Source organism: Vipera ursinii (genome assembly GCF_947247035.1).
Source record: "Vipera ursinii genome assembly, chromosome: 9".
In the NCBI taxonomy this organism is placed as follows: Eukaryota; Metazoa; Chordata; class Lepidosauria; order Squamata; family Viperidae; genus Vipera; species Vipera ursinii.
Window position 1 is genome coordinate 23,198,534 of NC_139523.1, and position 26,979 is coordinate 23,225,512.

At 47.7% G+C, this 26,979-nt stretch overlaps 1 protein-coding gene across 1 annotated transcript in view; it reads right to left on the bottom strand.

The window, feature by feature from the left end:
• Positions 1–201: 201 nt before the first annotated feature.
• The window catches only part of CATSPERG (cation channel sperm associated auxiliary subunit gamma), a gene marked incomplete at its 5' end in the record, with an annotated part of 42,273 nt that continues 15,495 nt past the window's right edge, over positions 202–26,979 (bottom strand). Inside the window, 24 exons of the mRNA XM_083370146.1 lie at positions 202–808; positions 1,751–1,877; positions 3,745–3,844; positions 4,493–4,585; positions 5,219–5,317; positions 5,576–5,668; positions 7,137–7,200; positions 7,683–7,839; positions 8,622–8,678; positions 9,273–9,353; positions 12,033–12,160; positions 12,510–12,693; positions 12,973–13,035; positions 13,800–14,013; positions 15,094–15,209; positions 16,865–17,029; positions 17,413–17,524; positions 18,787–18,916; positions 20,313–20,363; positions 21,375–21,482; positions 22,226–22,291; positions 22,874–23,011; positions 25,018–25,189; positions 25,711–25,866. Of these exons, the coding sequence (XP_083226272.1) occupies positions 657–808; positions 1,751–1,877; positions 3,745–3,844; positions 4,493–4,585; positions 5,219–5,317; positions 5,576–5,668; positions 7,137–7,200; positions 7,683–7,839; positions 8,622–8,678; positions 9,273–9,353; positions 12,033–12,160; positions 12,510–12,693; positions 12,973–13,035; positions 13,800–14,013; positions 15,094–15,209; positions 16,865–17,029; positions 17,413–17,524; positions 18,787–18,916; positions 20,313–20,363; positions 21,375–21,482; positions 22,226–22,291; positions 22,874–23,011; positions 25,018–25,189; positions 25,711–25,866 (2,826 nt within the window). The 3' untranslated portion in view covers positions 202–656. The remainder of the gene's footprint in view (positions 809–1,750; positions 1,878–3,744; positions 3,845–4,492; positions 4,586–5,218; positions 5,318–5,575; positions 5,669–7,136; positions 7,201–7,682; positions 7,840–8,621; positions 8,679–9,272; positions 9,354–12,032; positions 12,161–12,509; positions 12,694–12,972; positions 13,036–13,799; positions 14,014–15,093; positions 15,210–16,864; positions 17,030–17,412; positions 17,525–18,786; positions 18,917–20,312; positions 20,364–21,374; positions 21,483–22,225; positions 22,292–22,873; positions 23,012–25,017; positions 25,190–25,710; positions 25,867–26,979) is intronic.

The following is a 26,979-nucleotide window of genomic DNA, read 5'->3' on the forward strand; positions in this document are numbered from 1 at the left end:
AACAGAAGGGATGGGAAACCGGTGGCATACCAAACCTAATTCATGTTTGTAAGCTGCCTGAAGTCACCTTACAGTGAGATGGGCGGTAAACAAATCTAATAAGTTAAGTAAGTAAGTAAGTAAGTAAGTAAGTAAGTAAGTAAGTAAGTAAGTAAGCAAGCAAGCAAGCAAGCAAATAAAATAAAACTAAGATCTGCTCCTGACTGACCATTCCACCCTCAACGAAAAAAAGATGCTTCTGCTACGTTTCAGGAGGATTTCCGAGGCTGTGATAGTTGGCTGCTTTGGGGGTGCCAATTTATAGGTATGGCACGGGGGAATGGATGATTTCGGAACCCTTGGCAAGAGTTGCATTGTGAAGGCCTCAACCAGACAATTTGCTCCTTGGCGAAAGTATAAATATCTGCAGTCTCGCTGCCTGGCACTATCTGCAGACGAGTGGCGCCGCCTGCCTCGGTCCCTTGGTCCCAAAATCAGACAGCTGGCGCTTACGATGGACACGTTTCCTCCCCGCTGCTGAGCTCCAGAAACCCTCCAGACGGAGAAACGGTGAGAAAGAAGCCGACCTTTCTTGGACAGTTGCCACAGACGAAGGGTAACAGACGCAGGCACCAGGAAACCGCGCTGCCCGATGAATCTGGCAAGTCACAGCGGGTCTAGTGTGCCTCATGGTGGTGTGGCCTCTTTTGGGAGTGGGTGTGGAACGCAAAGACGACGCTACCGCTGGGGTCCTCCTGACTGAGATCGGAAGGCAGCTTTTGAAGGGAGCCTTGACTGGTGAAGGAAGAGGAGAAGGTGAGGCTGGATTCTGGTAAGAAAAAGGCACAGGGAAAAGGCACAAAAGAGTTAGGAATTCGCTGGCAGAGCTGGCCCCAAGTCACCTGTTACTTATAATTTGAGAAAGCCACCCGGGTCTATAAAGGTGGCCGAGAACATGTAAAAGAGTCGGATTAAAAGACAAAAAAAGCAGCCTATGCATCCCAAGAATGATAATCACATGGCACTAACATAGGATAAAATCCTACGAAGCAGGCTGGTCTAGTAGTTAAGACTCCGGGCTAGATCCCGGGTGAATTCTAGTCCCACTTAAGGGATGAAAGCCGGCTGGGTGATTTTGGGCTAATCACCCAGGGACTGTGAGTTCTAATCTCACTTTAGGCATGAAAGCCAGGTGACAGGACAGAGCTGTGGTGGCACAGTGGTCAGAATACAGCATTACAGGTTAACTCTGCCTGCAGCCAGGAGTTCGATCCAGACCAGCTCCAGGTTGACTCCATCCTTCCGAAGCCGGTAAAATGAGGACTCAGATTGTTTGGCGGGGGGTGATATGCTGACTCTGTAAACTGCTTAGAGAGGGCTGTCAAGCATTGTGAAGCCGTATAGAAGTCTCTGGTTGCTTTTGCTAGAAACTATGACTCATGCAGCAAAGGCACGGAATATCCTAAACCCCAATTCTAGGATGGCCGGGTAGAAGGGCAGAAGATAGAGTCACGTGGCAAGAAGAGTCGGCTTCTCCTTCTTGACCCAGGGCATGAAAGATGCAGCTTGAGCAAGATGCCAAGGGCCAGGGAGGCAGAGATGACTCTGGAGGCAAAGGTCCCACCTTCTCAAAGGTCCCCGACTGGGCAAATCTGCCTCAAGTAGCCTCAGTGGCCGTCAAGCTCGAGATCACCTTTTGGTTCAGTGTAGGTTTGGGCGAAAGGTCAAGGAAACAGTCCAAGGGGCCTCTCCAGGAGCACTGGAAACTCACCAGCCCGAAATGTGATAACTTCCTCCAGTTTCTGTACCATCTTGTCGCAGTACTGTTTAACATGGGGAGCCACTAGGTCTACTATGATATACAGAACGACGAATCCGATCACAATAGTCATTGAAATCTGAGAGAAGGAAAGAGAGAAAGAAGGGTGGGTGGTGAATTCTTCAGCTAAGCAGGGACCCCCCCCCCCACACACACCGTTTTGTCATTTTCTGATTATCCTGCTAGCCCAGGAATGCTCAGCCTTCGTTTTAGTTAGAATGGGGAGAAGAATTGGAGGTGGGGGGAGGGGGGACACACACACACACACACACACACACACACACACACACACACACAGAGGTGAGATCTGGACAGACCCTTTTGGTCTTCTGAAAGCGCCTAAAAATCTAGTTCTGCTAACTTGCCTCAACAGGAGCACATGCTCTCATTCTGAAGAGTTTCTCTTGGCAACTTGAAGGTGTGTGGACTTCAACTCCCAGAATTCCTCAGTCAGAAATGCTGGCGTGGGAATTCTGGGAGTTGAAGTCCACACGTCTTCAAGTTGCTAAGATTGGGACTAAGATCCCACCTCCCTTTTAGGTGTGCCTTGCTTCCTGCCTCCCTGTTAAACCAATTTTCCTGTCGATATTTAGGGTTTTAAGGTTTTATCTTGCTTTTATGGTTGTAAGCCGCTTAGAGTCGCCTTCAGGCGAGAAGGGCGGCATATTGGCTTAATAAATAAAGAAATGGCATTTTGAAGAACACGGGCCATTGCAAAAAAACGGTCCTGCTCTTTGACCAGGGGATTACCAAACTAGCCTTGAATATGGTTCTGCCATAATGGTTGTTTGGGAGCCGCCCAGAGATTGACAGAAGATGGGTGGTCACGGAGATGTTTTGAATGAACGGACGCACGAATCAGTCAACCAAGCAACCAACCAACCAACCAGCCAATCAATCAATCTCTGAGTTAATTTCCCCCAAAGTATTTCCACCGAGATGTCTACCCTCAGATGATACCTCATCTCTTGCATTTGCCTTTAAGAATGTGGGAGGTTGGCCTTTTGGCTGATGCCACGTCAACATCATTCATTCATTAAGTTGCAGTCCGAAGGTTTAATGCTGGAGCCTCAACGCAAGAATCTAGTCCACTTACAGGTCAGTAGTAAATTGGGGCCAGATATAGGCTCAATGGGATTCAAGAGGGGGCCATCTATTAATTCTAAGCTGGTGACGAGCTTAACTCCGCCTGCCTGCTCTTCTCCTACAGCTGAGGGGGAATGCCCTTCCCACCCCGAGGGCAACATTGCCCTAGAAAAGCCAGGACTGAATTTATGACCGCTGATATGACAGCAGATCCTCCTATCCAGTCTTTTTGGTAGGACAATGAACCACTTACCCATACGATCGCACAGGAGAACAACTGAGGGGTCTCTGGGGCTGAGGATACATGAGACTTGTCAACTCTCCCGGGTCAGTTCATGGGCTCTCCGCCTTCCCTTTACGTGTGGACTAGGCTTCCCAACAGTATTGCCCATCACACCACCCCTGAGCCTAATCTAGGGGTAGGCATCCTTGGCTCTTTTATGACTCGTGGACTTCAACTCCCAGAATTCCTGAGCCGGCATGGGGGAACTATGGCCCCCTCATGACTCGTGGACTTCAACTCCCAGAATTCCTGAGCCGGCATGGGGGAACTATGGCCCCCTCATGACTCGTGGACTTCAACTCCCAGAATTCCTGAGCCGGCATGGGGGAACTATGGCCCCCTCATGACTCGTGGACTTCAACTCCCAGAATTCCTGAGCCAGCATGGGGGAACTATGGCCCCCTCATGACTCGTGGACTTCAACTCCCAGAATTCCTGAGCCAGCATGGCTCAGCATGGAAACCTCTCCCTTTCCCCTCAGCATGGCTGGCTGGGGAATTCTGGGAGTTGGAGTCCATGAGTCGTAAAAGAGCCAAGGTGGCCTACCCCTGGCCTAGTCAAAGCCCAGCTGTCTTACCTTCAGTACATACAGGGCACGGTCGGGGCTGAGGCGCAGGCCGTGGATGTGGACGATGAACTCCAAGGCATAGTCGCAGTAGGTGGATTGATCCACCCCCCTACGGAAGCAGAGAAGACCGGATAGAGGTGGAACAACGGAACAAAGCATCCATCCTTTTTTTAAAAAAAAATCCCTCTCATGACAAGAGATTACATCTCAATGCAGGCTCTTCCTAGTTTTCTCAGCCTTGGCAACTTTAAGAAGTTTGGCCTCAACTCCCAGAATTCTGGCAGTTGAAGCCCACCTGTCAGGCGTGAAAGACTGAATCCACACGTAAAGATCCGACAAAACCGGATTTAGTGCTCATCAGGCCTGCGCAGAGGAATCTTCCCAGCTAACGTTGAGCACTTGCTTGGAGTCAGATAAGGATCAACGGAATTCAAGGGAGGGTTGGACTTAGTTCATTTGTGGCTACGTAGGGATTCTAGGCTGATCCCTCTTTTAATTCCGCCCTCAAGTTCTTCTCCACCACCCGTCTGACAATTACTGAGGTTGAGAAACTCTGTTCTGCATAATTAATCCAGCTGTTAGTCCAACAGATTCCAGATCATGGACCTCACTCTTGCAGCAGGCTAATAATTCGGTAACGCAGTGCCACACACATATGCACACGCGCACCCACACAATCCACCATTAGAGAAAGCTCTCCCAGGCAATCTGGCCGGACTTCACCCTGCTGAATAATCCGTTTCAAAATCACAAGTACCTGTTGGAGACTTTTATCACAAAGTAATAATCGGGAGCGGCCATACTTTGGGGGATGATATCGTAACATGGAGAATTTTTCTGACAAATCCACCTAAAAGGAAAAAAAAGAGAGAATTCACCTGTTGTTTAGAGTTTGATGGTTGGTGTCTGAGTTGGTAGATTCTTGTAAGGTAAAGGTTCCCCCGCACATGTGTGCTAGTCGTTTCCGACTCTAGGGCCCGGTGCTCATCTCCGTTTCAAAGCCAAAGAGCCAGCGCCTGTCCGAGGACGTCTCCATGGTCATGTGGCCGGCATGACTAGACGCCAAAGGTGCACGGAACGCTGTTACCTTCCCACCGGAGTGGTCCCTATTTTTCTACTTGCATTTTTACGTGCTTTCGAACTGCTAGGTTCGCAGAAGCTGGGACGAGTGACAGGCACTCACTCTGTTACGCGGCACTCGGGATTCGACCCGCCAAACTGACGACCTTCTGATCGACAAGCTCAGTGTCCTAACCCACTGAGCCACCACGTCCCCATGTAGATTCTTGACTGGGGTACTGTTTCCTTCTTGATTGTTGGTCTAGCCCAGGGGTAGGCAACCTCGGCTCTTTTATGACTCGTGGAGCCAAGGTTGCCTAGCCCTGGGCTAGCCCAACCTCTATCCAAGCCTCTTTCACTGGAGGTGAATGAAACTGATCCGCCCACCCCAAACAGACAGCGTGTCTTTCACAGGAGAACTTACACAATTCCGGAGTTGGTTCCAGAAAGGACCGGGAACCCTTCTTCGTTGGTTTCATTACTTTCTACCTCGGCTCTCGCCCATATCAAAGCGGACCCGTTACTAGGGAAAGACAGATTGAGACCGTTGGCCTTTGCAAAGGCCCACACGGGAGTCCTCCACTCCTTACTGCCACACGCTCTATGTGGGGCCGCCCTAGAAGACTATTTGGGAAGCTACAGCTGGTGCAGAATAAAGCGGTGTGCACAGTTCGGGGGGGGCAGGGGCAAGGGCTACACATATAACACCGTTTCGCACGAACGGCACTAGGTTCCCAGTTTGCTTCCGAGTCCAGCTCAGACTGGGGCTACGCAGCAGCACCTGTTTGTGTTGTATTTCACGATCTCTTCCTGAGTGAAGTATCTGATGTTGCTCTGCGAAAAGGCCCCTCCACCAATGACGCTAAAGAGGTAGCTGTCAAGAGAACGGGGGAGGGGAAGTTATGCAGCCCTCTTACACAATCCCCCTTTTGCGTAAATAGGATTCCCGACAACTGCGATGAAACCACACCTCTCTTTTGGGGGGTGGTCTTCTCCCCCCACCCCACCCGATGTCAACGCTGCTAACATCGGATGTTCTTGCTTTGATAACATATGGAGATGCGGCTTTTTTCTTTCCTATGCTTTACTTTTAGAAGTAGATGATAAGGGGCGGGTGAGGAGGAGGAGGAATGTGATGGGAGTTAGTTGGACGTAACAATAGTGCAATAGTGTGTGAAAGCAGGGGCTTGTGAAATAAGGGATGATGAGAAATGGCGGGTTGGAGAACAGGAGGGAAAGCCTGCGTTTCAAACTAATTGTAGAATGTGATTTATGACTGTTAATTAGAGAAGGGAATTGTGCTTTGATACGATGTCCTCACAGGAGGGGAATTCAGATTTTGGCTTCCACCACATAGGTGCCATTGCCATGCAACTTGAATAAAGATTCTTTGAGGTAAACAATGCCTCGAAGTTCTTTGAAGAGTTTCAACTGTCGGAGCCATGACACCCATGTTCTAGATAGCAGAAACTGAACACACACACACACACACCCCGCTGATAGTCAAAGCAGATTCTATAGGTTTCTCAACCTCGGCGATGTTAAGTTGCGTGGACTTCAACTCCCAGAATTCCCCAGCCAGCTTTGCTCTACACACCTGAAAGAAACCCTGCTTGAGAGAGCAGCTAAAGCGCTGGGTGTGCGGCACCAAAGAGTTGGACTTTTCTTGCACCAGACATGGACATAACTCCCACGACCTACCACGTTTGTGGGCCATACAGCCTTGTGTTCCTCCATATCAGGAGTGGGGAACTATGGCCCTTCTATGACTTGTGGACTTCAACTCTGCTGGCTCAGGAATTCTGGGAGTTGGAGTCCACAAGTCATTAAAGGGATTACAGTTCCCCACCTCTGCTCTATACGGTATTTTGCTGCTTTGCTTAGGAAAAAAAAACAAACCCTGAGACAATGGCAATTGTTGTTGTTAGTTGCGAAGTCGTGTCCGACCCATCGCGACCCCATGGACAACGTTCCTCCAGGCCTTCCTGTCCTCTACCAACAATGGCAATAGCCATGAAGAAAACGGTTCTGGGCAAAGATTCACCACTGTGTGAAATCTGTTCAAAGCTGACACCACTCCACACATGTACAGAGAGAGGGGGGGGGAAGAGGAAGAGAAAGCGAAAGCGAAAGCCTTCTGATACTGATGTAAGAGTTTCCTAGAACCAGTCTTCTTCCTCTTTGCCCTGGAAAACCCACTTGTGAAGCAGATTAGCTGTTGAGGACACATGCCACTGTCTTATTGCCCAAACCCCAAGGGCGATGCCCAGAGAGCCCCATTCTCCACCCCACTCCCAATTCTCAGGTTTACAAGGCCTGAGACCCTTCCCCACCACACCCACCTGCCATGGAATTGTCCTGAGTCTCCTGTCACCATGTCTTGGATCAAGAAGCTTGGGTAGAACACTGCAAGGAAAACAAGGAGGCGTCTTGCTTCAAGCTGCCAAACTAGAGTAGAGTGGAACACAACAAGGCTACTAGCACCATTCCCAGCCTGACTCTTGAAAGGTTTCCGGCATGTGATTGGCTCAAATCCAACACCAAGCCTTGAAGGAACTGGAGGAGGAACTAGATTCACACATTTTTGCAGCTGGAGGAGGAGGAGGAGGAGGAAGAGGAGGATTATTGGGGGGTTCTTGGTGCTCTCTGAGCTTGGTTGGTTTTTTGCAGATGTTTCATGACCCATCTTGGTAACATCATCAATACCAGAAGGGTTTGCAGTGTGGAGGAGGAGGAGGAGGAGGAGGATTATTGGGGGGTCCTTGGTGCTCTCTGAGCTTGGTTGTTTTTTTGCAGACGTTTCATGACCCAGCTAGGTAACATCATCAATACCAGAAGGGTTTGCAGTGTGGAGGAGGAGGAGGAGGAGGAGATCCAAAGCCACTTACCATCGCTGAAGAAAAAACAGGGCATTTCTGGATCTGGCTCAACGCAGTCGAAGTAGCGCTTGTTTTTCTCCGTGGTATAATTCTTCGTATACGTGATGTCAAACGCCAATCTCTTGCCTGGGGGGCATCCAATATAAATGTCCAATGTATCAGTACCCTGGGGGCCAACAAAGAAATAGGTGAGCTATGAATTTATAAATATTCCTGTACAGAATCCATTTTACAGATGTTCCTAAGTAGTGGTAAAAATAACTTAAGATATGAACTGTAGCGCATGATCGGAAGGGAGGGAGGGAAACTTCCCCAAAACAGAGGGAGAGAAATATTCGTACAGTTTCAGGATCGGGTTCTAGGTCGATGTCCAGAATGATATAGGGTGTCTTGCTTAAGCAGAGGGTTGGACTAGAAGACCTCCAAGGTCTCTTCCAACGCTGTTATACTGTTACTGCCAAGTTCCTCTATGGCAGAGCGGTGGTCAAACTTGCACATTTCAACTCCCAGAATTGACCAGCCAGCATGCTGGCTAGGGAATTCTGGGAGTTGAAGTCCACAAGTCTTAACGTTGCCAAGCTTGGATAGCCCTGCTCAGGGCTTTTTTTTTCTCATAGAACGCTCAGAACGGAGTTCCGGCACCTTTTTTGGATGGAACCTTGTAGGGTAGGTAAGGGTTAGGGTTATATGACATGTGTGAGTTCCGGCACCTTTTTTCTTTTACAAAAAAAGCACTGGCCCTGCTCCAAGGGAAGAAATTCTAACTGGGAAGTCTTGAAGGTCTGATATCCATTTCATTACTAATTTTATTCTGTATTTTCAACAGCTTTCATGTTCGATGGTTTTAAATAAGTCAGTCAGTCATTCTGCGTTGTCTCCTTGCTGTTTGGCTGTTGGAAGGAAAAGGAATGGGAAAGAGATGACCTTCTCGGGGGAAAATAACATTACCTTCAACTGTGGTGCCAGGCTTGCATAGTGATAACAGGCCATTTCCGAATGGACAACCTAGGAAAAGTGGACAAAGGTTTAATGGGCCTTTCAGAGGAAGAAAGTAGAAAGACCACTTTCACCAGCCACAAGTTAAGTCAGAATAGGCCACTCTTCGGCAGAAGGGAAAAGTAAAATGGCTGGAGATTTAGAGGGATCAAGCTGGGTCCAGGGTTATGGCACTCGGGTACAAGCTGGCAGCTGCGAGTTCTAGTTATGCCTTAGGCAAGAAAGCCAGCCGGGTGACTTTGGGCCAATCACCAGGAGACTGGGTGTTCTAGTCCCGTTTTAGGGATGAAAGCCAGCTGGGTGACTTTGGGCCAACCACTAGGAGATATGAGTTCTAGACCTGCCTTAGGCATGAAATTCAGCTGGGTAACTTTGGGGCAGTCACTTTTCCTCATCCCAGCCCACCTCACAGGGTTGTTGTTATGGGGGAAATAAGAGGAAGGCGGAGTACTAGGTATGTTCGCCGTCTTGAGTTACTTATAAAGTGATAGAGGTGGGATAAAAGTCAAATCAATAAATCAATAAACCAAAACCCAGAGCTAACATATTATCAAATAGCGATGCGTAGATTTTCAGAGCTGCCGCTGAAGCCTGTCAGCTCACCTTTATGCCAGCGGAGCTTTTCAAAAGATTTTTCCCACTGAGCTGCTGTTTTGGGTATTTCCCATTGTCTTTAATGGTTACCTGTTTGGGGGAGGGGGGGATAGAAGTCAGGTATAGCTTAAATTGCCTAAAGAAAGATGCTGATTCTTTCTGCCATTCTCAGACCAGACGTTCCCTACCATTGTTTCTCAACCTCGTATATGGGTTTCAGCTCCTAGAATCCCCCAGCGGGCCTGGGAGCTGAGGTCCACCCATCTCAAAGTGTCTGAGGTTGAGAAACATTGCCCCACACTAACAGAATCACAGAGTTGGGAGGGACTCCGTACCAACCCTGGAAGAGACTGGACAGCCTTTTGTCTGAAATGCTATAGGGCCATGGTGGCGAACCTATGGCACGTGTGCCACAGGTGGCACGCGGAGCCCTCTCTGTGGCCACGCGCGCCGTCGCCCCAGTCCTAGGCCTTCAGCTGGGTTTTATAAAACCTTTTCGCTTTAGGCCTCCGCCGCCGTGTGCAAAAAAAAAAAAAAGTTCAATCAATTGAAACTTCTTGGGAGAAAAAAAAAGATCTCGCAAAGTTGGAATTGAACTTTTTAGTCCCACCCAGTCTGCCGTTACCACTGTAGCCACGCCCACCCAATGGGCCACGCCCACCCAGTTGGACACACCCACCTAATGGGCCACGCCCACCTGACATCCGATGATACGTAAGTGGGTTTTGGGTTGCAGTTTGGGCACTCGGTCTCTAAAAGGTTCGCCATCACTGGTATAGGGTTTCCTGCCTGAGCAGGGGGTTGGACTAGATGACTTCCAAGGTCCCTTCCAACATCATCATCATCATCATCATCATCATTATTATTTCAGATCAACGGTTGTCTGATCTATTCTTGAAAAAAGATAGGCAGTTTTCTCGTTGAAGCTGTACGAAGGATGGACAAAAAGTCATCCTTAACTTTCCACTGACTTTCATTTTCAACATGGCAACAATGCCTTCCCTGTCCCCTCCTGAACGTGGGGATATGTATGCAGTCTACTGCGGGGGTCTCCAAACTTGGCAATTTTAAGGCCTGTGGACCTAAAGCCTGGCTGAGGAATTCTGGGGGTTGAAGTCCAGGGGCCTTAAAGTTGCCAAGTTTGGAGACCCCTGCACTAAAGAAGATGTGTGGACTTCAACTCCCCAAATTCCCCAGCCATCATGCTAGTGGACTTTAAGGTGTGTGGACTTCAACTCCCAGAATCCCTCAGCACCCATGCTAGAGAGCTTTAAGAGGGGTGGACTTCAATTCCCAGAATTCCCTAGCCAGCCATTCTGGGAATTTAAGTCCACTCCTCTTAAAGCTCTCTAGCATGGTGGCTAAGTGATTCTGGGGGTTGAAGTCCACAGGCTTTAAAGCTACCAAGTTTGGAGACCCCTGCGCTAAAGAACTATTAAGTCCTCTCATCTGTCAACCATTACTGGTCAGCTACCCAGGGCATATTTCAGTTCAGAATTCTGTCCTTTTGACCGTCTTAGAAAATGGATAGCAAGGGTAGGAAAAGACAGATGAAACACAACCAGATGCTGATCCCGCAATCAAAACATGGGGGAGACAGTAGCACATTTCTTTTCCGATGGGGAATTATCCAAGAGGCTGTAATGGTGGCTCACTTTGCAGAGTGCCGTTCAGCAGAGGGTACCTCTTTCCATCCCAGCGCTCTATGTCCCCAAACTTAGCAACTTGAAGACATAATAATAATAATAACAACAACAACAACAACCCGTGGCTGGGCCTGGAGAGCTAGGCCTGGATCTTGTGAAGATCTTGTGGGACTTCCAAATACATTCAGATCGCCATTTGGAACACAACACGCCAGATATAGCAGTCGTAGAGAACCGAAGCGTACAGTTGATTGATATCGCTGTACCAGGAGATGCCAGAGTCAAAGAAAAAGAACTGGAAAAAATTACGAAATACCGCGATCTGGCCATTGAAACTGCGCGATTATGGATGAAACACCTAACAGTGATACCCACTGTCATTGGGGCACTGGGAACTATGTCCAAAAACTTTGCAAAATACATCAAGAAATTGCAGCTTCCTGCAATAACTCCAGCAAAGCTACAAAAAACTGCGCTACTCGGAACATCTTACATTTTAAGGAGGTACCTGGTTGATACCTAGGATGCTGGCAGCAACCCGTGTCAACCATTAGTGCCAGCCAATTTGAGTGTTCAGATGACTGAGTTTCATGTTTTATGAATAAAAGTTTTATATAATAATTATAATAATAATAATAATAATAAAGTTGGAAGGGACCTTGGAGGTCTTCTAGTCCAACCCCCTGCTCAGGCAGGAAACCCTATACCATTTCAGACAAATGGCTGTCCAGTCTCTTCTTAAAAACTTCCAGTGTTGGAGCATTCACAGCTTCTGGAGGCAGGTTGTTCCACTGGTTGATTGTTCTCACTGTCAGGAAATTTCTCCTTCGGGACTTCAACTCTCATAATTCCTCAGCCAGGCAACTTTTAAGTCCACAGGTTTTTAAAAAGTTGCCAAGTTTGGAGATGCCCTGCTCTGGGAAGCGACAGCACCATTGGCTTGGTCGTCTCTAGATGACAGGAAGTGGGGATGTTCGTTCCAAGTTCAATTTTGTACCTTTTTGATAAGCATTGTTGCGAAACCCCAAATCCCCAACCAGGCACGGGACGGAGACATATCAAATTAAATGAATAATCTACAAACCTACACCCTATTGCAAATGAACAGTCATCTGAGCCTTACGCGGTATAACACCGATCCTCTGCTGATAAGTTCCTGCCTCTGCATTACTGCCTGGACGTACTCGGGATGGGCCAACATGACAGACAGCCAGATGTGGTGGAGAGAGTTTTCTTCGGCAGTCTCTGTCACTGTAGGCAAAAAAAAAAAGCACAACGGCTGACGATGTGCGTGCGCACCCACAAACACCTACACAGGCCGTTTGGGACCTTCTCGGGCTCAGATAAACCGCCTGGGACCACACCAAAAGCAAAGGGAGAGAGAGAAATGGTCCTTTCTGCTCCCGAGACCCATTCTAAGCAGCTCGTAGATCCAGATAAGTAGCTAATAGAATTCGTTTTGACTGTGGCTTTTAATCTTGTTTTTAAGTTTTGTTAGCTGTCCAGAGTCATGAATTTGAGCTGGCAATTCCTGTAAATTGAACGAGGGAGGGAAGGAGGGAAGAGAGGGATGCTCCCCCAACAAGCCAGCAGTCCTTACGGCTCTCTCTGGCTGTGCTGATGGTCATGTACACGTTAAAAGAGTAGGCTGTATCCTTGTCCAGATAGATTTTTTCGGGTAGATCGTTATCTGGAATCAGGTTGTAAATTTTGGCATAGTTGGCCATGTCAACATAGACACCTCCCAACGATTTCCAGTTGCTTGCCTTATAGTTAAAATATTCCTGGGGGGGGGAAGAGAGAGGGAGGGAGAGAGAGACCAAGTAAGTTCCAGAAGGACTGATTTTATGGGGTTTTTTTCACCTTTACGTTCTTTTGTGGTCACGAAGCCCAGGAGAACAGGAGAATTTAGCAGCCTCCCACGACAAGCCAACCCACAGCTGCACTTTTGTTGCACGTTTTACTGTTTTTCCGCATTTCCAATTTTTGTCGGGCTGGGAAAGAGGTTTAAGTAGAGCAAAGGCTGAGGAATTTATGTGCAGGGTTTTTGTTGGTTTCCTTACGGCCTCCTCTTTTTGGTTCTTCCACCAGCGCCAAGTGGGGTCGTGGACAGGGTCTGCGTAAGGCTGAGGAAACAAGATCAAATGATTAAACGAACATGCAATATATCACCTGTTCCAACTGGTCTGCTATGGTTATATAGGTGACATATATCAACAATATATTAGTTTTTGAGGGCTTTTTTTTCTCCCCCTGATCATTTTTTATTCTTTTTGTTTCTTTTAACACTACCGTCTAACGCAGGTGGTCCTCGATTTACAACAGTTCGTTTAGTGACTGTTCCAAGTTACACCAGCCTTGAAAAAAAGTGACTTATGACCCCTCCTTCACACGACCGTTGTAGCATCCATCCCCAGAGTTAACGTGATCAAAATTCGGACCTTTGGCAACTGACTCATATTTACGACAGGGTCACGCGATCCCCTTTGGCGACCTTCCAACAAGCCAAGTCAATGGGGGAAGCCAGATTCACTTTACAACCGTGTCACTAACTTATCCACTGCAGTGATTCACTTAACAACTGTGGCAAAACAAAAAGTTGTAATCTGGGGCAAAGCTGATTTAACAAATGTCTCACTGGACAACAGAAATGTTGGGCTGAACTGCGGTCGTTAAGTCGAGGACTACCTGTACTTTACACCCACCCACCCCCTTCTCTCTGTTTCTTTCCACCCAGCGGGTTGTCAGAACGGGACACGTCCCTTTTTCCAGAGACGTCGCATGATTTTTCTCCCCAAAGGCGGTTGCAGGGAGCCTGGAGGCCAGGCCATGTGTCTCTCCAGCCACGGGTGGCCCTTTCTGTGCCCAGAGAAACAGGTTTGGTGCTCACTCTGTGATACGACGAATGCAGCTGAAGCAACTGGTAGACCAGGCCCTGGTAGACGGTGAGCGATCTCTCATCGTGTAATCCAGATTTCTCCATGATGTCTGGAGGGGTGGCCCAGTAATGCTCCACTCGGGAAAAGCGCTGCGGGAGCGGCAGATCCACCACGCGCAATGCGGCGAAGGGGCAACGGCGGGTGAATCGGATGTAGTCTTTCCCGCTGGGAAGAGAGAACCAATGGCCGACGTTTGCAGCCTTCCGAAGAGGAACGCTGCTGTTGGGGAAGCACCATGACTGGCAGGGCGGAGGAGGGATCAAGGGCACAGCTAGCCTAGCGTCACTGGGGAACCACAGAAGGACTAGAATGGACCCCAACCTCAGGGAGTTCCTGGCAGCCTTATCTATTTGTTCCCAAGAGAAAGCTGCCAGACTGGGGAGATTCCCGTATTATACGCAGGACATAATAGAGTAGTTAAGTCTGAATTCTGCACCTGTGGCTCTAGTCCTGCCTTTGTCATGAAAGGCTGGGTGACTTTAGGCCAATCACTAGGAGAAAATGAGTTCTAGTCCTGCCTTAGCCATGAAAACCAACTGGGTGGCTTTAGGTGAATCACTAGGAGACAGTGAGTTCTAGTCCTGCCTTAGCCATGAAAGCTAGCTGGGTGGCTTTAAGCCAATCACTAGGAGAAAATGAGTTCTAATCCTACCTTAGCCATGAAAACCAACTGGGTGGCTTTAGGCCAATCACTAGGAGACAGTGAGTTCTAGTCCTGCCTTAGCCATGAAAGCCAGCTGGGTGGCTTTAGGCCAATCACTAGGAGACAGCGAGTTCTAGTCCTGCCTTAGCCATGAAAGCCAGCTGGGTGGCTTTAGGCCAATCACTAGGAGACAGTGAGTTCTAGTCCTGCCTTAAGCATGAAAGCCAGCTGGGTGATCTTGAGCCTGTCCCTTTGTCTCTCAGCCCCTCCCAACGTCAAAGAATTCCTGTCGGTAGAAAACCAGGCAGCCTCACTAGGAAGCAGGGCCCGAGATTTACACCCTCTCCCCCGGATTTTCAAGGCCCAGCCTTCAGCTTCCTCACGTGTGTTTTGTGTTTTTTTTCCTGCGGAAGGTCCTGGTTTCTCAGGGCGGGGGTGGGGGGGGGAAACGTGGTCCACTCTAGACGAAATCGAACATCCAACTGTACTTGCTGAGAAGGGACCACAGAGGGAGGAGACCCAGAAGTGGTCAAAGGAAGGAGAGCAGGGCCATTGGCAAGGCTGGACCTAGAAAAAGGCAGAGCCCTTGGTCTTCCACTCACTTGAAGGTCATCTTTTTGTGAGGTGTGCTGATCAGCAGATCGTAGGTCAGGACCGGATCTTGAGGGAAATCCCTCTTCAGGAATCTTTCCCTGCGACCATCTACCATATAAACCAGCTGCAAAGAGAAAGAAAAAAGGACGCTGATGTAACAACAGCAGATGCAAAGCCGTTACAGGCAGCCCCTGACTTACGAGCTTTCGTTTAGCGACCCTACTAAACTTACAACAGGACTGCAGGAAGAGACTTCTGTCTTTGCACTTACGACCGTCACAGCATCCCCCACGATCATAGGATCAGAACTCAGCTCCTTGGCAGGTATTTACAAAGGTCGCAACGTTCCAGAGTCCGGGAGATTGCCGTTTGTCACTTTCCCAGGGATCGGCAAAGTCGATGGGAGAAGCCACGATTCTCTCGCCAAGCACGGGGTTTATTGAATAACTCAGTGACCGGCTTAACAACCATGGCAAAAGGAATCGTAAAGGGGGTGTGTGTGTGACTCACTTAACAACCGCCTTGCTTAGCAACAGAAATTGTTAACCCAATTGCATTCATCATTCAAGGACTTCTTAAATGTCCTCTCCTGGCAAGGATGAAAAAAAAAAACGTCTGGAGCACTTTACGCTGGGAATCTAGGCCTTCTGATTTCAATGATTTATTTGAATTAATTGTGGTGGTTGTTAATGAGACAGGACGTCCTCGACTTACAACACCTCATTTAAGTGACCGTTCAAAGTTACAACGGCACTGGAAAAAGGGACTTGGGACCGTTTTCCATAGCTCCGGCCTTTGCAGCGTCCCCAGGGTCACGTGGTCAAAATTCAGGTGTTTGGCTATGGGTTCATGCTTAGGACGGTCGCTGTGTCCCAAGGTCACGTGACCCCCTTTTGTGACCTCCTGACAACCCTGTGGCTAACTTGACAACTGCAGCGATTCATGTTAACAACTGTGACGAGAAATGTGGTGAAATGCGGCAAAACTCACTTAAACAAATGTCTCACTCAACGACGTAAATGTTGAGTCCAGTGGTGGTCGTGAGACAAGGACTGCCCGTAATAATAAACAGGAGGGCAGTCAGGTGCCTGGTGTCACCTCTGTGAGATGGGCGGCAATAGAAGACAAATAAATAAATCATTAAGCAAACCCCGCCAGCTCCTCGTTCTAATCCATAAGAACCCAAAGTGCTTTTTTTTCAGGAGGCAGTTGGACTTTCTTGTTTTTCCTTGAAGGCGTTTCCCTTCTCATCCAACAAGCTTCTTCGGCTCCAAATGGATGGCGGGGAATGGAAGGGCTGATACTCCTTTGCAGACAGCTGGTCATTTGCATCCTTTTAGAGAGCCGTTGAGGCCACTTGGAGGTTTGTCTGGGTCCTCAAGGTCACCCGAGTGGTGCAAATGGGCGTGGAGCCTTCTTGGAACTGATGAAAGAAGGATCCACACCCATTTGCACCACTCAGGTGATCCTAAGGACACAAGCAAACTTCCAAGTGGCCTCAAGGTCTCTGAAAAAATGCAAATGGCCAGCTTTCTGCAAGAAATATAAATCCTTCCCTTCCCCACCCTCCAGCCAGAGCTGAAGAAGCTTCTTCGATGAGAAACGAAACGTCTTCAAAAAAAACCCAAGGAAGTCCGGTTGCCTCCTGAAAAAACCCTCTTTGGGATAACTACGACCTGGATGATTGAGAATCTCCACAGTCAAATCCACAAGGACCTTGCCAGACCCCTTTGCGTCCGAGGAACTTCCTGGAGGTCCCAAATGGCCTGTCTCACCCACCTCGTGCAAGCCTTCCTTGGTGTAGAATATGCTGACGATGGAGTGTTTGGCTGATAGGGGGTATCTTGTAGACCCCCTCATCGCTTGGAGAGCGCCAAACTTATTCCAGGCATCGGAGGGATAAACCTTTTTGAATGCTATGCCATTTTCAATCGACACCCAGAGCTATGATGAGAAGAAGAAGAAGAAAAAAAAAAGGCGGGGAGGGCAGAATTCGTGCAAAACTACTTGGCATACACGTATCTGAGCTAGAAGACACAGATTTAACAATCCCAGATTTCGAGACCTAAGGACATTATCCTGAAGGAAATCCCTCTTCGTCATTCTTTATTTGCCATGAATGTCCTTTATATAAATCAGCTGGGGGGAAAAAGAAAAAGAAAAAAAAAGAAAAAAAACCCAGCGAAATGGACACCGGTTTAACAAGCGTAGATTCAAAGACTTAAGTCATCTTCAAAGACTTCAAAGACTTAAGTCATCTTCTTCGGTCCCTGGCTTACAACCGTTCGTTTAGTGACCATTCCCATTCATGAGGAATATAGACTTACCTCCTCCCGGTCTGTCACAAGGGCAAAAGGCCCATTAAAAGAGAGAATAAAATCCTTGATGGGAGAGTCGCTTGGGAAGTTGGAAAGGTAGATGTAATTCGTCATATCTTGGCTGGAAAGGAGAGCAAAAAAAAAAGAGGGGGGGGAAGTCCCGTCATTAGGTTGACCAGGGGGGTCAACTTCAATTTGGAGAGCCAGTTTGGGGTAATGGTTAAAATGCTGGCCTAGAAATCAGGTGACTGAGAGTTCTAGTTCCAGTTCTTGTCTGGCCTCAGAGGTGAAAGCCGGCTGGGGGGACTTTGGGCCAATCACCAGGAGTCGGTGAGTTCTAGTCCTGCCTTAGCCCGGAAAGCAGCCTGGGTGACATTGGGCCAAGTACTAGGAGTCGGTGAGTTCTAGCTCCGCCTTAGGCATGAAAACTGACTTTGGGTCGATCACTCAGTCTCAGCCCAACCACCTCACTGGGTCGTTGTAGTAGGGAAAACAGGAGGAAGGAATATTAGGTATGTTTGCCACTTTGAGTTATTTATAAAAAAAAATATAGGTGGGATAAAGTTAATTAATTAAACAAACAAACAAATAAAATGTCTCGTCCTTCTCCCAAAGGTGACTTTTTCAAGAGCAACTGGACTTTCTTTGTTTTTCTTTGAAGGTGTTTCGCTTCTCATCCAAGAAGCTTCTTCAGTTCTGACTGAATGGTGCAGGATGGATTTATATTCCTAGCAGTCATCTGGTTCTTAGCTCTCTCTCTGAGAGTCGTTGAGGCCACACGGAGGTTTATCTGTGCCCTCAGGGTCACGTGAATCAGAGTGCAAAGGGGTGAGTGGAACATTCTTGGAACTGCAGAAAGGACCGTATTGAAATGACTCTGAGAATAGAATAGAATAGAATAGAATAGAATAGAATAGAATAGAATAGAATAGAATAGAATAGAATAGAATAGAATAGAAAATACAATAGAGTAGAATAGAATAGAATAACAGAACGGAACGGAACGGAACAGAACACAATAGAATAGAATAGAATAGAATAGAATAGAATAGAATAGAATAGAATAGAATAGAATAGAATAGAATAGAATAGAATAGAATAGAATAGAATAAGAATAGAATAGAATAGAATAGAATAGAATAGAATAGAATAGAATAGAATAGAATAGAATAGAATAGAATAGAATAGAATAGAATAGAATAGAATAGAATAGAATAGAGTTGGGAGGGACCTTGGAGGTCTTCTAGTCCAGCCCCCTGCTCAGGCAGGAAACCCTATCCCGTTTCAGACAAATCTCGTCCTTCTTATATTCCTGTTTGGTTCTACTGGCTAAATGATCCCTTCTGAGTCTATGACAGTTCACCGTAGGAATGACAAGCTTACCTTTCCAAGATCACGTTCCCCCAAATATAAAAAGCCCTACTGAAGGGGTTGTAAGCCAGGCCTCGTGCGATCAGGCGTTTTGTTGTGTACACCTCAGTGCCCAGGAGCATCACAAACCCTTTGTCAGAGGCTGTTGAGGAGAAGAGAGAACTGCCAAAAGGTTTTCCGCAGCGTTGGCGGGAAGACTGCAAAGGAAAACACGAGCCATCCCTCCTTCCTCTCTTTTGCTTGGGGTCCTCCTGTTTATCTGAGGACCATCCCTCATTTGAAGGCTGCTCTTCCTGAACCTCAAGTCCACCTGGAACTCAGAGGACAGGACAGCTCCTGAACAACAGACTCAGCAGAGAGTCGGGGTAGGAAAGGAACGGTGATCATTGCTGATTAAAGAGAATATTTGCAGCTCAGGGTTGAACTGGGGGATGGGGGTGGGGTGGGGTGTCCTTGGTGTTCTCTGAGCTTGGTTGTTTTTTTGCAGACGTTTCATGACCCAGCTAGGTAACATCATCAGTGCTAGAAGGGAGTGGAGTTTGTAGGGAGGAGGAGGAGGAGGAGGAGGAGGAGGAGAAACAGGGGAGGAAGACTCTGGGGGTTTTGGTGCTCTCTGAGCTTGGTGGTTTCTTTGCAGACGTTTCATGACCCATCTAGGTAACATCATCAGTGCTAGAAGGGGGTGGGGCTTGCAGTATAAAAGAACAGAAAGGAGGAGGAGGAGGAGGAGGAGGAGGAGGACGACGACGACTAGGGGGATCCTTGGTGCTCTCTGAGCTTGTTGTTTCCTTGCAGATGTTTCATTACCCAACTAGGTAACATTATTATTGCTGGAAGGAAGGGGGGTTTTAAGAGAGGAGGAGGAGGAGGAGGGGGAGGAGGAGGAGGAGGAGGACTAGGGGGATCCTTGGTGCTCTCTGAGCTTGTTGTTTCCTTGCAGACATTTCATCACCAGTGCTGGAAAGGAGTAGGGCTTGTTCGCTTTTTTACATACTGGCGGCCTGTCCTGTCAGTCCCTGGATAAAGCTGTGGTTTACTGTTACAAACTCAGAGAAACAAGCTAACAGTATGGCTGGCTGAGGAATTCTGGGAGGGGAATCCACACATCCTCAAGTTGCCAAAATTGGGAAACCCCGCATTAAGCAGGGGCCAGAAATGCACCTTCTCTGTTGCAGCAACTTCCCTCTGAGACAAAATTTCCTTCCCCCACCCCTCGAAGATCCGGATGGCCTCCATTTTGCTATGGTTTAGAAAAGTAGTGAATACCTGGCTCTTCTCCCAGCCCCCCCCCTTTCTTTTTCACCTGCTCTGTTATTTTTGCACCTTTTTGTTGGTTCTGTTGTGATTTCGTTGTTGTGAGCAGCCCAAAGGTATTGAGAGTCGGGGGGGGGGGCATAAGCATTGAATCAATGGGGGTCGTGATGTTTTATCACAGAGTCTGCCAGATGTTTAGACTGGGTTGGGCATTCATAACCACCCATCGGATCCCTCCCAAGGACCAGGTGAGTTTCATAAACCACAAGCAGTATGGTTCTTACCCTTAGGTATATAGGCAGGGATGCGATACAGTTCTTGAAATTTTTGGTGCTCTAGAAACGGAACAAAGAGAACCAAGGTTAGACTGAGTGTGAACGCAAACACATTTCCTGACAGTGAGGACAATCAACCAAAGGAACAGACGTTGCCTTTAGAAGTTGTGGGAGCTTCATCACTGGAAGCTTTCAAGAAGAGTACTGGACTGCCATCTGTCAGAAATGGTGTAGGGTCTCCTGCTTGGGCAGAGGGTTGGACTAGATGACCTTAAAGGTCCCTTCCAACTTTGTTATTGTATTGTATTGTATTGTATTGTATTGTATTGTATTGTATTGTATTGTATTGTATTCTATTCTATTCTATTCTATTCCATTCCATTCTATTCTATTCTACTCCATTCTATTCTATTCTATTCTATTCTATTCTATTCTATTCTATTCTATTCTATTCTATTCTATTCTTCCTGTTCTGTTCTGTTCTTGATATACATAAATAGTTTGGAGTCACAGTTCAACAGCCAGCCATGTAAAGTGTTTCTCCCTAGCCAGGGGAGCTGGCAAAGATAGCTCACAGTCGTATTGACCATGCTAATATCAAACAACCCCGTCACCAGGTAAGCGTCTTTTTCCCAAGTGTCTTGAAATGGTTCCAACCAATCCTGCATTGCACAGGTAGTCCTTGATTTACATTAGGTTTTTTTAGTGACCACCCAGTTGCAACCCCACTGAAAAAAAGTGATTTGTGATCATTTTTCACACTTGCAACCGTTCCAGCCTCCCCACAGTCAGATGATCCAAATTCAGACGCTTTGCAACTGGCTCACATTTATGGTGGTTTGCAGCGTCCCAGGGTCAGGTAAGCCCTTTCTGCAACCTTGCGACAAGCCAAGTCACAACCGGGTTACTAATTTAGGAACTGCAGTGATTCACTTAACCACTGTGGCAAGAAAGGTCGTAAAATGGGGGCAAAGCTCACTTAACAAATGTTTCGCTTAGCGACAGAAACGTTGGCCTCAATTGTAGCCCTACATGGAGGAGTTATGCTTAAAAGGAGTCGAGCATTATTACTTCTATCGTATGAAATGACGAAAGTTGCATTGTTTGACTTCCGCATCACCAGCAAATGGAACTTGTCCTCATGTGTCAGAGAGGCCCATAAGATGGAGCAGGCCGCTTCTGGAGAAAAGAAAAGAGAGGTCAGAATTTGGAGAAATGCATGGAAGCGTGTAAGGCCACACCTGGAATACCTCAGCCAGTTTCGGATGTAAAAAAAACACGACGTTAAAAAAAGATGTCGAGACTCTATAAAGAGCGCAGAAAAGAGCAACAGAGATGGTCAGGGGACTGGAGGCTGAAACATATAAGGAACGGTTGCTGGAATTGGGGATGTCTAGTCTAAAGAAGAGAAGGACGAGGGGGGACATGATAGCAGTGCTCCAGTATCGCAGGGGCTGCCCCGAAGAAGAGGGAGTCAAGCTATTCTCCAAAGCACTTGGAAGGCAGGACAAGAAGCAACGGATGGAAACTAACCAAGGAGAGAAGCAACCTGGAACTAAGGAGAAACTTCCTGACGGTTAGAATAATTAACCAGTGGAACAACCTGCCTCCAGAGGTGGTGAATGCTCCAACAGTGGAGGTTTTTAAGAAGAGACTGGACAGCCATTGGTCTGAAATGGTGTAGGGTTTCCTGCCTGAGCAGGGGGTTGGACTAGATGACCTCCAAGGTCCCTTCCATCATCACCATCACCACCACTGCCACCACCACCACCACTACTATTGCTATTATTATTACTATTACTATAGATGCACCCATCCCAAAGTGTCGCCACCTTTTCCCAAAATCTCCACAGCAGCTGAAGCCTACAGAAACGACCCAGAGGAAGGGAAAGGCAACTTTTTAAACATAGAAAAACACTTACTGAACATAGAAAAGCAGACGGTCCTCTTCCGTTCCCTTAGGGACTGACTCGCCTTCACCACTCCATCTAAAACAAAAAGGAAAAAACACACAAACAGGAACAAAAGAGTTCTTCCTTCCCTGGGCATGGTCTCATGCCTGGCTGCCATGCCGCCATGTTATTTGACAGGTGGTCCTCGACTTACAACACTTCCTTTAGTGCAGGGGTAGGCAACCTCGGCTCTTTTATGACTCATGGACTTCAACTCCCAGAATTCCTGAGTCAGATACACACACACACACACACACACACACACACACACACGTAAAAAGTTGAGATTCGATGTTAATGCCTTAATTTACTGCAACAGGGGGAGTCGGAAGTCAACGTCTCTTTTCCCTCCTCCCCCCTTTGTCCACACTTTTCTTTTCCCCCTTCCTCTACCATTGTTCCTTTTCTATGCTTTTCTATTTTCCTATTTTATAAGTGAATAAAAATCATTTAAAGCATAAAATGGGGCAGAACTCACTTAACAAATGTCTCTCTTAACAACAGAAATATCTGGCTCAATTGTGGCCGTTGAGGACTACCTCTACGAGACGATGGGGGAGCAGTGTCTCTCGGGCTAGGCCCTGTTCACTGGAGCCCGCACCAAGTCTAATACGCTACCTTTGCAAGTTATGAGGAAGAATTCCCCATCCTGAGAACCGCCACCCAGGGCGATCACGTATTCGCTGTTATTGTGAGGGAAAAAGACAGGAACGAGCTTCTTCACGCAGACGTTGTTCAAGACCCGTGTCCACAGTTCTAAAGGAGCAACAGAGTGAGAAAGAGCAGATGTTAATAGCACTTTACAAGGCCTTGGTAAGGCCACACTTGCAATAGTGCATCCAGTTTTGGTCATAACCTTTAAAGCCCTACATGGCTTAGGCCCGGGGTACTTGCGAGACCACCTGCTGCCATTGTCAACCTCCCATCGCCCGGTTCACTCCCACAGAGTCGGCCTCCTCAGGGTGCCGTCGGCCAGGCAATGCCAGCCAGCGACCCCCAGGGGGAGAGCCTTCTCTGTGGGTGCGCCAACCCTCTGGAATGAACTACCCCCGGAGCTGTGGACGGCCCCTGACCTTTGGTCCTTCTGCCGTGACCTGAAGACCTGGTTGTTCCAACAAGCGGGCCTGGACTGACTACGGTTTTTAATTAGGCTTTTTACTGGGTTAAATTGTCTCGTAATTATTGCATCTGTTGTTTAATTCTTTTTTAAATTTTTTACTTTATGTTTTTTAATTTTTATGGTTGTGAGCCACCCTGAGTCCTCAGGGAGGAGGGCGGCATATAAATTTAATCAAATCAAATCAAATCAACCATGATGTAAAAAAAGTGCAGAGACTCCAGAAAGAGTGCAGAGAAGAGCAACAAAGATGATCAGGGGACTGGAGGATAAAATATATAAGGAACGGTTGCTGGAGTTGGGTACGTCTCTAGTTTAATGAAAAGAAGGACTAGGGGTGACATGATAGCAGTGTTCCAATATCTCAGGGGCTGCCCCAAAGAAGAGGCAGTCAAGCTGTTCTCCAAAGCCCCTGAAGGCAGGACAAGAAGCAACGGATGGAAACTAACCAAGGAGAGAAGCAGCCTGGAACTAAGGAGGAATTTCCTAACGGTGTAAAACAATTAACCAGTGGAACAACCTGCCTCCAGAAATTGTGAATGTTCCAATGCTGGATGTTTTTAAGAAGAGATTGGACAACCATTTGTCTGAAATGGCCTGAGCAGGGGGATAGGATAGGATAGGATAGGATAGGATAGGATAGGATAGGATAGGATAGGATAGGATAGGATAGGATAGGATAGGATAAGATAGGATAGGATAGGATAGGACAGGACAGGACAGGGTAGGGTAGGGTAGCAGCTGGAAGGGACCTTGGAGATCTTCTAGTCCAGCCCCCTGCTCAAGCAGGAGAACCTATACCATCTCAGACAGGTGAATGTCTAGTCTCTTCTTAAAAAACCTCCAGTGATGGAGCGCCCACGATTTCTGGAGGCCAGCTGTTCCACTGGTTGATTGTCCTCACTGTCAGAAAGTTTCTCCTTAATTCCAGGTTGCTTCTCTCTTTGGTCAGTTTCCAACCATGGTTTCTCATCTTGCCCTCTGATGTCTTGGAGAATAGTTTGACCCCCTCTTCTTTGTGGCAGCCCCTCAAATACTGGACTATTGCTATCATCGCCTATTTCTTCTTTTCTTTAGACTAGCCAAACCCACGTCTTGCAGCCATTCTTCATATGTTTTAGTCTCCAGGCCTTTGATCAACTTAGTTGCTCTTCTCTGAACTTTTTCCAAGGTCTCAACATAGCAATAGAGACTTAGACTTATATAGCGCTTTACAGCCCTTTCTAAGCGGTTTACAAAGTCAACCCAACAATCTGGGTTCTCATTTTGCTGACCTCGGAAGGATGGAAGGCTGAGTCAACTTTGAGCCAGTCTGGATCGAACTCCTAACAGTGAGCACAGTCAGCCTGCAATACTGCATTCTAACCACTGTGCAACGACAGCTCTTGAACCCAACCCACCCCCCTATGGGATTCAAGAGGACTTTACTCCAAATATGGGGAAATCACACTTCCACATGTAATTATAGATCATTCAGTCCCGAGGTTGGATCTTAATAATGCGTGGAGTAAAGCAGGAATGCGAGGGATCAAGTGGGCTGAATTGATTCTCTGGCAGAAAGCTTTTGATTTTTACTGATTATGGACCTTCCTGGCAAGACCATGCTGGCAGAAGCTCCTGGAAGCATTGCGGCGGGCTGACATACCAGATCCTTCGGTTTCTCGGTGTAAAATTGGATAATGCCCTGTAAAGTAATAGACCAGCTGATTTTGTCGGATGAAAAGAGTGCTTTCGGTAGCGATGGTGTCTACAATGGAAGAGGAGAACGTTCCCTGCGGGCACAAAACGGAGCCGATCCAGCAGCTGTCGATGCCCACCTGCGGCAGAGCAGGAGACAAAAGGCAAAGAGCTGGGTGTGCTGTCTGCTCTTGCCCGGGGGCAGCAGCCTTTCATCCCCCCAGGGCTGCAGAAATGCAGGCAGTCCTCGACTTACGACCACAATCAAGCCCAAAGTTTTGGTCCTTAAGCCAGACAGTGGTCAAGGGAGCTTCGCCCCCGCTTTACGACCTTTCTTGCCACAGCTGCTAAACAGATTGCTGCCATGGTTTAAGTTTGTCACAGGGCCATGAAGCGAATCTGGCCTCCCCGTTGACTTCGTTGGTCAGCAGGTCGCAAAAGAGGGATCACCTGATCCCCGGGACGCTGCGACTGTCACAAATGGGAGTCGGTTGCCAATGGTCTGAATTTTGGGGACTGCTGCCACGGTCATTGCAACATGTGAAAAACGGTCATAAGTCATTTCCCCCCCCCCGGGATGTTGTAACATTGAATGGTCACTAAATGAACTGTTGCAAGTTGAGGACTACCTGTCATGATAAAAAATTTTCTCCCTCTTTACCTCTATAATGTCAAATGTTTCAAAGTTCGTATCTGAAATGATGACAACTTTCTTCTCCGGGATCCCTCCCAGGATAAGCACGGGGGCTTGCTGGTACGTGGCCCACAAAGGGCGCGACGGGTCACTCAGCTGCAAGATACCTTTCAAGCTGTACAACTGCAACCAACCAGAGAGGGAAAGAAAAAAAAATGGTCACTGCTTGCCCATCAACAGAACGTTTAACTCCACGATACAAAGCCAGAGATCTTTAGGGACTGGAGCCTAAAACATACCAAGAACGGTCGCTGGAATTGGGTAGATCTAGTTTCAGGGGGGGTCTTCAAACTTGGCCCTTTTATGACGTGGACTTAGGAATTCTGGGAGTTGACGTCCACAAGTCACAAAAGGGCCATGTTTGAAGACCCCTGGTCTGGTTTAATGAAAAGAAGGAGGAGGGGTGACATGATAGCAGTCTTCCAGTATTTGAGGGGCTGCCGCTAAGAAGAGGAGGGGGTCAACCTATTCTCCAAAGCCCCTGAAGGCAGGAGAAGAAGCAACGGATGGGAACTCATCAAGGAGAGAAGCAACCTAGAACTAAGGAGAAACTTCCTGACAGTGAGAACAATTAACCAGAGGAACGGCTTGCCACCAGAAGTTGTGGGTGCTTCATCCCTGGAGGTTTTTAAAGAAGAGACTGGACAGCTACTTGTCTGAAATGGTATTGGGCTTCCTGCTTGAGCAGGGGGTTGGTCTGGAAGACCTCCAAGGTCCCTTCCGACTCTGCTAAGCCACAGATTTTAGTTGGATCACAGCCCTCTTTGCCGTAGGCGAAGCTCAACTGCACCTATTTTCCAGTGGAGTCCGTTTTCTATATGTGAGGAGATGGGAAGGTTTGGGTCAGTTTGGTTTGGTAGTGGTTAAGACGCTGGGCTAGAAAACAGGAGACTGTGAGTTCTAGTCCTCTGGCCAACGGAACGTTCTTAAAGGGATGGCTGGATCGATGGAGATTCGCAGTCAGCCAGGTCATAATTATCCCAAAGGTAAAGTCAAAGAAAAACAAGGAAGTCCAGTTGCCGCATGAAAAAGCATCTTGGGGATGGCTGGATCCACAACTCAAAGCAACTGCTGCAGCAACCTTTGTCCAGGGCAGGGGTAGGCCAACCTTGGCTCTTTGATGACTGGTGGACTTCAACTCCCAGAATTCCTGAGCCAGCCGCACTGAGGGGAAAGGGAGAGGTTTCCAAGCTGAGCCAGGCCGGCTCAGGAATTCTGGGAGTTGAAGTCCACGAG